General features: G+C 36.8%; 1 protein-coding gene across 1 annotated transcript in view; it reads left to right on the top strand.

The window, feature by feature from the left end:
• Positions 1 to 14,435, top strand: part of NCKAP1 (NCK-associated protein 1) — a gene marked incomplete at its 5' end in the record, with an annotated part of 47,075 nt that overhangs the window by 22,084 nt on the left and 10,556 nt on the right. The window contains 10 exons of the mRNA XM_008947432.1: positions 230 to 362; positions 2,034 to 2,153; positions 2,475 to 2,614; positions 3,818 to 3,949; positions 5,549 to 5,767; positions 6,098 to 6,228; positions 6,623 to 6,720; positions 10,645 to 10,738; positions 11,241 to 11,323; positions 11,784 to 11,864. Coding sequence (XP_008945680.1) covers positions 230 to 362; positions 2,034 to 2,153; positions 2,475 to 2,614; positions 3,818 to 3,949; positions 5,549 to 5,767; positions 6,098 to 6,228; positions 6,623 to 6,720; positions 10,645 to 10,738; positions 11,241 to 11,323; positions 11,784 to 11,864 — 1,231 coding nt within the window. The remainder of the gene's footprint in view (positions 1 to 229; positions 363 to 2,033; positions 2,154 to 2,474; positions 2,615 to 3,817; positions 3,950 to 5,548; positions 5,768 to 6,097; positions 6,229 to 6,622; positions 6,721 to 10,644; positions 10,739 to 11,240; positions 11,324 to 11,783; positions 11,865 to 14,435) is intronic.

Genomic DNA, 14,435 nt, shown 5'->3' with positions numbered 1-14,435 from the left:
GTGTGGCAAACATGAGAATGAAAATATGATAATAATAATAGAGGGATGCAAATATAATGCATAAGAAGTGAATGCAGGAAACAAACTTCTTTGAAAGCATGATGCAGTTTTCTGGTATAAGTTATAACTACAAATCTGTTATTAATAGTATGGTTTGTTTCTGTGAAATAAACTTTATATGCAACAAAATCGTGTATACGTTTCATTTAAATGTCTTATTTCTGATCAGTTTTTATAGTCGTGCTTTTGAGAAGATGTTTCAGCAGTGTTTGGAGCTTCCCTCTCAGTCAAGATACTCAATTGCATTCCCACTGCTTTGCACTCATTTTATGAGCTGTACCCATGAACTATGCCCGGAAGAGGTAATTTTTAAATATTTTAGTTATTGTCATCTCTGGTTTGAAGTAGAGAGGAGCAGAGCTGAACACTGCAAGAAGGTTTTTGTTAGGGCAATATAAGACTCAAGGCAGGAGAGTAAAACAAGTATATAGTTTTTTATGTGATTCTTCAGCCATAGATTTCAAAATCCTTTTCTGAAGTGGGTAAGAATTATCATCCTTGCTTTAGAGAGTTTAAACTGAGATACGGAGGTTAGATGACTCTTCTGAGGTCATTCAGACTTAAATGCTAGTTAATCTTATATGCCTATTAAAACTTCAGAGCAACAGTTTTTCTTTCAAATTATTTATAAAGTCATAGCTAGAAAAAGGAAGTTGGGAGTACTGTATGGCTTCAGTAAGATATTTAAAAAAAAAAAAGACAGCTGAGTGATGCACAGTATAATGCAAGTATTCCTTTTGGTAAGGACTGGGTAATGCAAGTCCTCTTGGGCTAGAGTTAGAAATGAAAAAATGCTTGAAGAAATGGACCCTTTGTTCAAGGAAGTATTTTGACTGAGGAAATTCTATTTTTGTTGTAATGAAGTAGATCTTTTAATATATTTCCTGTGTGTCTATTGACTAGAGAATTACTCCATTACTTTGCCAAGTTTGCATAGTGCTCATAAAAGTATGTTTTCATTCTTAACAGTGCTCATCTGAAACAATTGTATGAATAAGATATATTGTAATATGCATGATGTGGATTTTTCCTTTGTAAACATTAAATCATCTTCTGCTAAACTTCACCTCAGTATATGTCTATACCATTATTTTCCTTGAATACTTTGCTTTAAACAGCTGCAAATTCTATTTATACTAGACAACCACTAACAAGTTTCCAAGAAGGCCTCCTTTCAGGACAAGAGATGTCTTTCAGAACAGTTATAGTAACAGTAAGGAATCAGTAGCCAAGTCCAGAGTACACCAGTTAATATGAATTCAGCTGTAGCAAGCACATTTTGCCACAGCCAGCAGAACTTTGAATTCAATATCTGAATTGTATGACTTTGCAACTGTTATCATTTGGGAAAAATAGTCTTCGCTGTACAGTGTACAATGTGTGGCTGTTAGAAAGTAAACATTAGTGGTGAAAGGATTTCAGTGCAACAGAGGCTGTGCTTGTGCAGATCCAGTGGCAAAAGAGCTGAACCCAGAAATTAATGCAGCAGGACTTCGTTATTGACTTTTTCAGTGGTGTGCTTTCTCTGTAGCTTGAGTTGCATGCTCTTTTTTTCCTAGATTTAGTACTGGTAGAAATTAATGAAGAGGCAATTCACAGAAATCTTGAGTGTTGGACACATTAAAATAGATTCAGTGTAAAGTTAAACATGAAAACCTACTTTTAAAATCTACTTTGAGTCCTTTTACAGATGTTTTGCAAAATATAGTGAGCAAAATATTTTTAATGATAATAAACCATGTCAAGGACTGAAAATTTCACAGGTCAAGTTGCTTTCAAAAATTTTTTTTTAAAAATTATTGTTTAGCTCAAATCCTGGAGCTGAGATTGAGGACTAATTAATTTATAATTTCTCATAACCTAGTTGTATGATTTAGTGAAGTATTACCTGCAGTACAGTGTGTCTATTGTGTGAGTATTGTAGGATTAATAGAAAGCTGAAAATCAGACCTTTTTTTTTTTTCCTTTAACAGCGACATCACATTGGTGATCGTAGTCTTTCCTTGTGCAACATGTTCTTGGATGAAATGGCTAAGCAAGCTCGAAATCTTATCACAGACATTTGCACAGAACAGTGTACACTGAGTGATCAGGTAAGTGTGGTTGTGCCTTATTTTAATTCTTCTTTGAGATTTTTCTCTGTTCAGCTTTCTGAATTTTTATGGATCTATTTCCTGTTCTTTTTTTTTTTTCCCCCTTCTATTTTGGGGAAATTTTTTGTTTATAGAATGAGAAGTGCTTTGAGGAAGACTTTTTAATATTAGAATTGTGTAGTTACTAGGCAAAGGAAGTTACACCCACAAGGTTTACTTGTGTGGCGAAGTCTTCACTCAGACCATAAGCTTTTTTTATATCTCTTGGCTGCTAAAAAGTTGGATTTTAATTTGGAGAGGCTATTTCTTCTCGTTTACTAGTTGCTGCCGAAGCATTGTGCCAAAACCATCAGTCAAGCAGTGAACAAAAAGTCAAAAAAACAGACTGGAAAGAAAGGAGAACCTGAAAGGGAGAAACCAGGAGTAGAAAGCATGAGGAAAAACAGATTGGTTGTGACAAAGTAAGCCGCCTCTTCTGTTCACTTCACCTTGAATCCCAAGTCAAAACATGTGTGGTTTACATATTGAATGTTTCTTGTTTCATTTATTCGAGTAAGTTTAATTGACCGTAAATACAACAGCTTTGCAGTTTGTGAACATACGATACTTCTGGAGCTTGTATAGAGACTTGAGTTCTGTTACACAGAGCAATAGGAATGTGTCTGTCTTGAATTTATCCCCTCGGCTGTTTCCTTTCCTGAACAGAACTGCTCCCCATGCTGTAGGGGGTTTTCTGCAGAGTTATGTTATGTAATTGCTGTGGAAATAGGAGCACAAGGAGTGGATGGAACCTTCAATTCTACCTTGGTTTAACACTCTCAGCTAGGTGAAGTACAGGTTGGACTGGAAATTCTTGCTGCCAAAAGGCTGTTTGTTGCCTTCAGCTGCTGGGATGGAGTTGAGGCTCCAGTGCCTGTATCAGGTTGGAAAGGTTTGTTTGTTAATGGCTATAGAAAAATTGAAAACACCAACAAATCAATAAGAAAACAAAAACCTGGCAGAGATGAGGAAAGACTAATAAACACAGTTTGGGGTATATGAGATGATAGAGGAGAAAAAGGTAGAAGATAATTGTTAAGAGACATCAGAGGACAAGATGGTAGAGTGATAAATGTGTGAAGAGGAAGGAAGCTAAGAAGAGGAAACAATAAATGTTACGTGTTGTGGCTGGGAGTGCCTAAACACACCACTGCTGAAAGGGAAGTGGTTTTGCTACAGTTGCAGCAACTAAACATCAGAGAACTAATGGTTAGAGAAGTTGAGAGAGAAGGATTTACTTGTAGCTCAAGATTCACTCCCCCAGTTTATAGGGGTTTTTTTAGTGCTGGCTAGTAGCAAACATTACTTGTATTGCTTAGTTCAGTTAGGAAAAAAACACCTTAACAGACTGTTCTTTTTGAGGGAAAAAATACATATTCATGTATATATAAAAATATATATAATTCTCATCACTGTGTGTTATGCAGATCATTATACAGTTGTAGCATGTGTTCTTACCCAAAATACTGTTTTTTAAATAAACTAGAAAAGTATCTCAAAGCAGAAAAAGATAATGACAGGAGGAGCTAGAGCTGGACCTGCTCTTGAGGGATCTTCCATCCAGGGTGTGCTTTCCATGATAATACATGCTTATGTTACATGAAATATTTTTTTTCTTCTTAAAGCCTGGACAAACTGCACACTGCACTTTCTGAGCTCTGCTTCTCAATCAATTACGTACCAAACATGGTGGTTTGGGAACACACGTTTACCCCAAGGGAATACTTAACATCCCACCTGGAAATCCGCTTTACCAAGTAAGAAGTCTTGTAAAACTAGTATTCATATACTAGAGAAGTATTTGCTGATCTGTGTTGGAAGTATTGTATACTTACTACATAAAAGTAATTTGTAAAGGTGCATTGCAAAACTCTTAAGTCAAATACTGACTAAAATGGCAAGTTACTTGTAGAGACATACGCTGTTGTTGGTTCCTGTTTCAAAACAATATATATTGAAATTGATATCACCTATTTAACAGCCTGATCCTGCATTCCTAGTCCTGTGTATTTTGTAGGAGTTGGGGACACCTTTATAAAGACTGTCTTCTCATTGTTCTTTTGCACAGTGATGGATTGTTTCAAGTGTTTGAGTTCAGTGGCTTACTGAAAGGAAATGTAAAAATAGGAACTCAAGACCTGACAAAGCCAACAGTGAAGATTTCTTCTTTTCCTTAAAATAAAAAGTATTGCCACTTGATATTCCTTTGAGTTCATAGCTTGATCTTCCTGTTGTGTATAGGAAGAGGTAGATGGCAGCTTCTGGAGAGGACTTAATAAAAAACATTAAAACAACCAGCTATCATAGTTGTATTTTTCGACAAGGATTAGTAGTCATGTATTTCAGTCAGACTTCAATAAGACTTATTAAGTTTTAATCATCAAGACATAATAGTAGATCACTAGAGCACTCCATCTTTCAAGTAAGACAAGGTAGCATAAAAGTGAAGGTTAATTTCATGACTTTATAAGAAGACAGCTGTAATCTCCACGTTTATGAATTTAGGCTGGTGTTGGCCACTTGTGCTTCTTACATTAATGTGGGAGAGGGTTGGGTTGTGGATTGGGGCTGAAGCCACAGGCAGGTAGCTTTCAGAGACTGCTTTCCTTTTTCTTGCCTCATGAAAGAAATGAGACTTGTTAGCCAAACAGAATAAATGTTTAATTTACAATTATTTTTCAGATATTTTAGTGGCGTTTCTTGTCTTACAAAATTGATGCACTCGAATACAGTAGATATAGTTAATATCACAAGATAATCGGACATGCCTTTAAATACTTAAGCAAATCAACACAATATAGATGTTTTGCTTTGAATATTTTCAATTCATACTTAATTATAGCTATATGATTTTTTTTTACAGATAATTAAAACTATGACAGCAACTTTGGTCAAAGAGTTTTTAAACTTAGTTAATCTGCTTTGAACACTTTAATACACCATTACTTCTGCATTTCCCAGAAGTTTTGCATTTTGAAAGACTTGTATTAATTTATTTACCAAAGTAGTTGTAATATGAGTCTTCCACATTATGGATTGCCTTTATATATGAGGGAGGGAGGAAGCTGCATATTAATGCTCAGTGAATATTCTTACTCTCATGAAATTTTTGCTGGAACCACAAATGTCTTTGACCTCTAAAAGTATTTTTAAAAGTGCTCATGTAGTATGTGTATTAATTAGATTTTTTTTATACTTGCAGTAGTAGTATGTACCTTGATTAGAGTTTTATACTTGCAGATTGGAGAAGTATTCAGATAAAAGTTTTTAATATAAAATAATTTTTATAGCTGCATCTTCGTGCTTAATTTTACCACTAAATGCAATTTATTTGTTCCCATTTTTTTTTCTCAAAGGTCAATTGTTGGAATGACTATGTATAATCAAGCAACACAAGAGATTGCAAAGCCTTCTGAGCTGTTAACCAGTGTAAGAGCCTATATGACAGTCCTCCAGTCAATAGAAAATTACGTACAGATCGACATTACCCGAGTATTTAACAATGTTCTGCTGCAGCAAACACAGCATCTAGATAGCCACGGTGAGCCAACCATTACCAGCCTGTACACAAATTGGTAAGTAAATCTTATAAAAAACTTTTAACAAGTGTTTATGTACTTTTATTTAATGAAAAAATCTGGAACTGGAGAAGTGGAGTTGTTAGAAATTTTCTTAAGTTTCCAACTTCATGAGTTTACTTTTCTCAATACCTGTTAGAAGCACTTCAAGGTTTGCCTGTTGTGAAATTCACTTTTTTAGAGGGGAGATACAGATTAAGATACAGGTGCAAGTTAAACCTTAGTCTGTAGGCTTTGTTGTCCTTTGTCACACTATTATACTTGGTCTGCATCGAGCATCTAGGAACGTGTGTCTTTTCATCTAAAACTTTCTCCCGTTCTGATAAGGTATTTGGAAACTTTGCTACGACAAGTCAGCAATGGTCACATAGCCTATTTTCCAGCCATGAAGGCGTTTGTGAATTTGCCTACAGAAAATGAATTGACATTTAATGCGGAGGAATACTCTGACATATCAGGTAAACGATGTTTCTACTGAGTGTTTGTGAGGGATAGATACTGTATGCCTGAGTAACTGGAATAACAGCAACTCCTAGAGCTTTCTATAATTAGACAGCATTTGTTAACCTTCTGTAGTGTTTTAAGTACTTTTTATGTGTGCTGCCTTTATGCATTGAGAAAGCTCACTTCTCCCATTTTTAGGCAAGGCAGGGCTGTTGCATTTGAGCTACAGAGACAAACATATAATGTGTTGGTGACTGCTGCCTCAGTTCTATTACAAGTTCTCTTACCTAAAATTCTACTTTGTGGTAAACTGTTTTTGCAATTAAAATACCATTGTGAGATATATGATGGGCATCAAGTAACTGAAGAAGGAATGTGTGAAGTAGAACAGTTTGTTTTCTTTCTCAGAAATGAGAGCCCTTTCTGAACTTCTGGGACCATATGGCATGAAGTTCCTAAGTGAAAGTCTGATGTGGCACATTTCTTCACAGGTTGCTGAACTTAAGGTAACCCTGGGAAACTGATGGGTGGGAAGGTGGGCAGTTTTCTCTTTAAGCTTCCTTTAGGATATTTAATAGCTATGCTTCTGCATGCCATCTTTTTGGAACTACTGCACCAAACTGAAAGCTGTGAATCCTACTCTTGCAGTACATTTGCACATGTAGTAAGTGTATATTCCACATTCTTCAGCAGCTGAACGGGCAGGACTTTATGCAGGCTCTGTTGATTTCTGTGTTGGATACCCTAAGTTAGGAGTCATCTGTTTTTATTGTCAATGGGAGGCGAAACGTTTTTCAAGACCTCCAGGTGCTTGTGAAGCATGTATCCAAGTCTGTTGACTCTCAAAACTTAGCACGAAAATCTGAAATGTCTTAATTCTTCTGTAAAGACTTATTTTCTTTATTGTGTGTGTTATTGTCTATTTTTCTGTCCACACAGATGGGAGACTCCAGGATTTTTTTTTTTTCCTCTGTTTTAAACATAGCTTTCCCTCTGCTTGAACAGTATCCATTTATTATAAATGTCTGTATTTGGGTGTATAAACCTAGTGCCTACAGCAACACAAGTAATACAGTTGGTGCCATGAAAAAAAAACAAAAAGTGTAGATATCAAGGAACCTAGTTGCACATATATCCCAAACAACAACCAATGACAGGGGAAGCACTTGGCGCCTATGTAATTAATTCTGGAAGAAATAATGTGTACTGCTCTCCCAGGATAGTCATACTATTAAAATTTGAGGGTAACGGAGCACTGGAACAGGCTGCCCAGAGAGGTTGTGGAGTCTCCTTCACTGGAGTCATTCAAAACCTGCCTGGATGCCTTCCTGTGTGATGTACTCTAGGTGATCCTGCTCTGGCAGGGGGGTTGGACTAGATGATCTTTCGAGGTCCCTTCCAGCCCCTATGATTCTATGATTCTATGTCACTAATCTGCATAAATTTGCTTTTCATATGACTTAATCTCTTAGAATTAAATTTGGAAATGATGCTAAGTTATTACTACATCTCATAATTTTCAATTTCTTTAATTCCTAGTTACAATAAGGTTGTTTTTGTAACAACGTGTGCTATAATTTTAAAAATGTATATCAATACTTAAGAGATCTAAGCAACTTTCAGGTTTTCTTCTTCAACAAATATGTATTTTTAATATATCCGACTTTATAGTTTTAAAGATCTTGTTCTCTCTGTAAACGTGGTGAATCTCAGTGCAGCTGAGTTGCTAGGATTTATGATGCCCTAAAAGGTTTGAAGCCTTTTATTCAATGTCACAGCTGAAAGAGAGGGGCTTTCCGTGCTTTCCAAGCTGCTGTAAGAGCATGCAGCAACCCTGACCTGAGTGACCAGCCATCCAGGGTAATTGATTCCTTATGCCCATTCCAGTTTTTGAATTTCAGGGTGAGACTTTCCAGGTGAGAACATGGATTTTAAGGTTAAATTCTGTACGTCCTGGCTGTGCATCTGTTGTGTCTCAAATAAACCACAACACCATTGGGCAGATGTTTGTTGGTTGCTGCTGGGTTTGTCCATTTACTATGGAGTTGTCATACTTCCTGAAAATCAGCATGATTGATCTTGTAGTTCTCTGTGGTTCTTTTAAAGGCAACGTTAAATCGTCCCTGAGACTTGTTGTTTTCTGATACTGCTAAGGATAAGCAGAACATAATGTAGATCCACATGCACATGACCACATATTTGGAGGGAAAAATTCCAGTAATAAAATGTTCATCTCTTTGGCTGAGATGCAGTTGGCTTAGCAAGAGAACAGTGAGGAACATCTGGGTTTGGGGGAAGGAAGCAACAAGAGGATAAAATGGTGAATATATTAAGAGTAGGGCTCAGCTTGCTTGCTTTACTTCCCACAGTGGGACCAGGTGTTGGGTTTATATCTGAAGTTTAAGACTGGGGTGAGAAGGGGAAGTTTGCCTCATTTCAGCAACTATTTGAACTGTATTCAGCCTGTTCCTTTTGAATCATAATATGTTGGTTATTCTGTGTAAAGCTGAAAGCTTGACAGTAACAATGTGCGTGGGCTATCGCCTTCAATCTCGCATTCTGGAGAGCTTTGAGGGATTTAAATGAAAATGTCACACATCTGCCAAGTTCTGATACATGGGCTGGTGTGAAATTGCCCATCTTGATTTCGGTGCAAACCAGTCTTGCTCTGGCTTTCAGCAGATAAAGTACATCTTGTGTGTCTGTCCCTGCACATGTGCACACATTCTGGGAGGTGGTTAGTTTGCTACATCTTGTATAGCTTATTTCTTTCCTTGCTTCTAATTAAAGAAAAGAAGAATGGAAGTGGGAAGACTGTTGGATTATGGATAGATTTGAGCTTATGGAAATAGCATGACCATGACACAGTGTAATTGAATCTGGGAGGTCTACAGGTCTGCTTTGCACAAGCGACTTGCCTAGGAGGTGGGAGCAAACACAGACCAGTATTTCATAGCAGCATTATAGTTTTAAGTTGTGTTGGGTTTTTTTCTACTGTGGTCACAGAAATATTTACTCAGAAATTTAATTTCCCTGCTTGCCAGTTGCTATATTTTGCTCTATTTTTGGAGAAGCAAAGTAAACTAAAACAATTAAAGCAGTTAGCAGAACTAGCAAAGGTGACATGTTGGATCCTCAGCAATAGTTTCCTGCAGGTATGTTGCTGCTTAGATTTTATATGATATAACTTAAGCTACCTTCCGAGGCTTATAGTGGCCTACATGTATGATGAAAAATAGTTTTTCCTGCTCTGTCCTTATTTGTTTTTTTTTGTCTGTGCTGCCTGGTAATTCAGATGGATTGGAGTGCATCCATATGGAGAATAAAACTGTTGGTAATCACTTGGGAGACGACTCCAATCCAGAATATCCTTTTACCTTCCTCAGTCTTTCAGTTCTTTTCTACCTTGATATTTACTGTACAAAGCACTAAGTTAAGTCATCTTTAAAAGAAACACTTTCTTCATGCAATGTTCAGAAGCACAGAAGATACCTAAATTTTCTTAGCCACTGGTTGTCCTCTACCTAAAGAGAGATAATCACTTTTTCCATTTCTGAAATAGGGTACCTTGCATTCAAACTGTAAAAATATTTTTGTTCAAATAAAGTACTTACTTCTTGCTTGAAGAGAGTTTAAAAATACTACTTGGAACAACATAAGTTCCTCAGCTAGCAAGAAACCTTTTTTGGATCTGACATTTTATAGATGTGATTATGCAATCTCTGTGATTTAAATTTGATACATATTTGGAGAGTGATTTCAGGAAAGTTATTAAATTTACCCTAAAGCCACAAATTGCATGTATGAGAACTATTACAAATTAGAAACAGACACATATTTTCTTTTCTTCTGGACAAACTGACATGAAAAATATTGCACTTGAGTTTAACCCTTTCAGGCTGTGGTGCTGGGAGTCAAATGAATGTCTTTGTATTTTATGTTATAATGGAAAAAAATTTCAAGTAAAACACACCAAGATTTAACAATCTGACTCTTCATTTGATTTTTCAGTGTTACCAACATTAAATTTGTAATCCTTACAGCATGACTAGTGAAAGAGCCAACTCAAAAGAATGGATTACTTTGTGAATCTGCATTTCTATTGCTAGATGTATACTTTTTCTTATAAAGTATAGCATGAGGAAGTATTGTCTTGTTTTACTGAATTTCATTCCCTTGTTTTAAGAAATTGACACTGAATATGAGAATCACGTCCCAATGAGTATCTAATTCTCAGCTTTTTTGATTCAGAGCTTGTTTTTTTGTAGAGTAGTGCCTGACAATATGTAGTCCCATTAAGACCACAGTAGGGACATCTGTATTCCATGAGTTTAGTTGCCTCTCTGCTAGGCTGAAATATCCTAACCCATGCATTTATCCTGTTAATATACTGAACTCTATTGCTGACCTGAGTCTCTGCTTCTTTTTAGAAACTTGTGGTGGAGAATGTTGAAGTTTTAACACAAATGAGGACCAGCTTTGACAAGCCAGACCAGATGGCAGCACTCTTTAAAAGATTATCATGTGAGTAACTATCAAGGTCCTATTAAAGATAAAGAATTGGTTTTTTATCTTTGCCTTTGTAAAGAAAATAGGAAAAAATTAATTTCTCTCTGTATTAAATGTCTAGAAGCAGCAAAATGTGTGTGAGCTTACATGAACTGATGCATCTTTTCAAAAGTTTCATATGTCTCACATAGAGACAAAAAAATCATTATTGTAAAGAGACATCTTTGGCCTCAAGAAAACAGAACTAATGTTAGCATCCAGTATTTTCAGCTGTGTGTACTGGGGTTCATTCCACAAAGTGGTTAACTGGGTAGTCTTCTACTGAAAGTCCCTTTTTTCAGCTGGGCTCTAAAACCCTCCTTAAGCACTGTTTATTTTGGCTCTTTGAAGGAACGCCGTTGTCTCAGTACCTTGTGTTTTTAAGTATTTTGTTAAATGTTTTCATTCTCTTTTTTGAAGAATTGACCTTGTAAACACCAACAGATTCTTGTTCACTGTTGTTCTTGTTTCTGTTCAGCTGTTGACAGTGTTTTGAAGAGAATGACCATTATTGGTGTTATCTTGTCTTTTCGGTCATTGGCACAGGAAGCACTTAGAGATGTAAGAAAACTTAATATATTCCAAATAATTTTAACTGTATTTAATGTAATGGAATAGTATAGTACTTGAAGCTTCACTGTTTCAGAATCCTACCTCTTAAAAGGTTGGCATGTGGGTAAAATAGCAATACTCAGTCATTACTGAACTTTTAATTACAAGGGTGGGGTGGGGGAATCTACTTTTTGAGTACTGTTCAGAGAAATGTTACATTAAAACATAGAGGTTTTAGTTTGAGCATGCCTCTCAATGTTTTCTGTTCAGTACATTTTAAAAACTTTCATTTCACTTCATTTTTGAACAGCTTGATTTTGCATTTATTAGGCTTTAATGTCTTAAATCTACAAATTCATATGCTTAAAGTAAAAGCTCATTTAAAAAAATTAATAAGCCAAGTAAACTAATGGTAGTGTCTAACATTGGAAGTATTTCTTCTCATTTTGTATGTGTTTGTTTCTCTTAGGTCTTATCCTACCACATTCCTTTCCTTGTAAGTTCCATTGAGGACTTTAAAGATCACATTCCAAGAGAGACTGATATGAAGGTAAATGTTTGTCCCAAAGGGTGATGGAATAATTTTTGGAGCTTCCTGAAAATATGTAAGGGGCAAGACTTTCATGCATAATGTGAAGAATCCAGAAACAAAGAACAACCTTTTTTCTAAAGAGCTAAGTGGTTGTTCATCTGTAGCCTCTTAGTGTTCAGGGTGGGGTGAAAAAAGCACAATCCTCTATCTGCCTGTGATCATATTCAAGAACTTTCATGGAAAGACTTAACAAAATTTATTGAGTGTTAAAACATGACTGAGTGCTGAAGGGAGGAATCCTAAGCTGCTTCACAGTGTGAGCAGTGTAAGTGGTAAAACTAAATGTTTCAAAGACTCCGTGTATGTAGTTGGAGCTCTGTATATGTACTAGCTACAAGTCTGATTTTGACCTTAAATTGAAAATTGTGAACCTGCTTTCTGAAATGCTTAAAAAAAAATTAGCAGGTTAAATAAGATCCCTTGCTTCTGAATGGTAGTGTATTTCCATTTGAAAACCCTCCTTGGTACCTCACTGGCTTCTGGACACATGCAGAGTCGCTACAACCTCGCTGGGTTTTTAATCTCTTCTTGCAAGTTGGGAGCCAATGAAGATTTCCAATCTTCTTAATGCTGTTGTGGCAGCTGGATGTGCAGAAAATGTGTAGTGGTATATGCATTGCACAAGTCTGGCTTCATTTTTACAGAAAATTTTTGGAAGTGTGCTTTTGACCAAATTACCTTTCTTGAGGGTTGGAATACATTGTTATTCCTGAACTTGAAGTTTACATTTTGCTGTTGACATTTGAGGAGAGAAACTTAAGTTCTATTGTGTATGAGCAATCACTAAACTTAAAAAAAAAAAAATCCTTCTCTTCTGTAGAAGTACATTGTAAGCACAGCTCATTAGGGTGCGCCTCAGGACTTCAGAAGACATGGTTTTCAGTCTGTCTGAAAATGAGTCAGGGTGCATGAAGAGCGTTACTGAAATTGCACACATATATGATTTCACTCCAAAATCTAGTCACATGCTTTTGGGGACTTGCAGTTCTGATAAACCAGCCATGAATGTTTGGTGTTCCAGGAAATGTTGAAATTCACACCACAGCAGAGGAATTCTCTGGAAGTGCAATGGAAAATTAACTTCAATGATAAAAATCGTATCAAAATGATGCTTTTGCACTTCTCAAGAGAAGCCTTTCTAAAATTCATGCCTATAGTATTTGCGAGGAAAATCACTGATCCAAAGCATCATGGTCTGTCATTGAGCTTGAGGAATCAGCATGCAGAAGCGATGAGAAGGGAAGTTCACTGCTTACTTTGCTTGATCTTTTCAGAAAGCATCTTACGCCCTCTGGTATCAGAGGAGTGCTGAAAAATAGGGTAAAATAAAGGCTGCCACAGTAATCATTGAAGACTATTTTATCATTGATATTTTCAAGCTGATGGTAACAGATCATTTTAAACATCTCAGTGAATCTCTAAAGACGTCATTGAATTAATTTGTGTCAGCAGGTAGGAGAAGGCATAGTACTTGCTGCTTCTCCTCTGGAATCCACTGGAGTAGCTTGCAGTCACAGGAGTAGTTGGATAGCAGAAAAAACTACCTACTGCCTAAATAACACCATGCTGAGGAGTATTCTCTAGTTCATGCCGTGTAGCACCACCTAGTTGTTTCTACTTCACATATTTGGCTGTTGGCCTTCTCTGGCTCTGCTGTAATTTTGCTGTGAATCTTAAATATAACTATTTTGCATGGTTTTTTTGTTCCTAGTTCAGAGTGTCTGAAATAAAATTCTAAGTGTTGTGGTACAGTCCACCATGCTGGTGTTCACATGATGCCAACTATAAATGTCACGTCTTGTGGTGTGGCGTGATGCCATCTAGGCTTGTTTGAGAGTACATCGCTTGCCCAGATGACGTTGGAGGACTGTACATGGAAAAGGAGTCAAACTTCTGTAGCCTTCTCCATAGTTCCTACTGGGAATACTGGGAACTCTGACATGTGCTACCACACAACTCTGCCAGGGCTTTGTCTTGAAAGCAGCTTGTTGGAAGGGCCAGGACTGTGCTATGAGCCTCCTAACAATTAAGCCCTGTGGACAATCAGCAGCTCATTGTCTGAGCTTTCTCCTGGCCTTGTTGCATATAGCAGTGCAATTGTAGGCAACAGAGGCTTCTTTTGGGACAATGGGACAGACTTTTCTTAAACAAGGCATGTCAGCAGATAGATCTTTACAAGGCTTTGTGCAATGAATTGGGACAATTGCCCAATTGGGCATATTTTAGGACTTAATAACATTGTAATTTCCTACACACTGAATTTACCAAGCAAAGCGTAAACAGCTTCAAAGCTGTTGGGGAAATAAATGCTTGATTTTACTTCAGTATCCATGAAACTTATGATTTGGGGTGACTGGCAAAATGCGTAATTGTTCTCCTTTTATTTCATTTTTTTAATATTAGATTGCTGGGAGGTCTATACAAGCTCGTAGGAACAGGCCTGCATTTGTTCCACTGTTGCTTCCTAACCAGTTTGTTGTGGACTTGCTCCCATCCAGATGCTCTGCAATTGCAGGACTGTCCTCAAGC

This window comes from Merops nubicus, unplaced genomic scaffold (assembly GCF_000691845.1).
Source record: "Merops nubicus isolate BGI_N331 unplaced genomic scaffold, ASM69184v1 scaffold34589, whole genome shotgun sequence".
Classification (NCBI taxonomy): domain Eukaryota; kingdom Metazoa; phylum Chordata; class Aves; order Coraciiformes; family Meropidae; genus Merops; species Merops nubicus.
The sequence above is the reverse complement of the archived record's forward strand: the minus strand, read 5'-3'. Positions and strand labels throughout refer to the sequence as shown.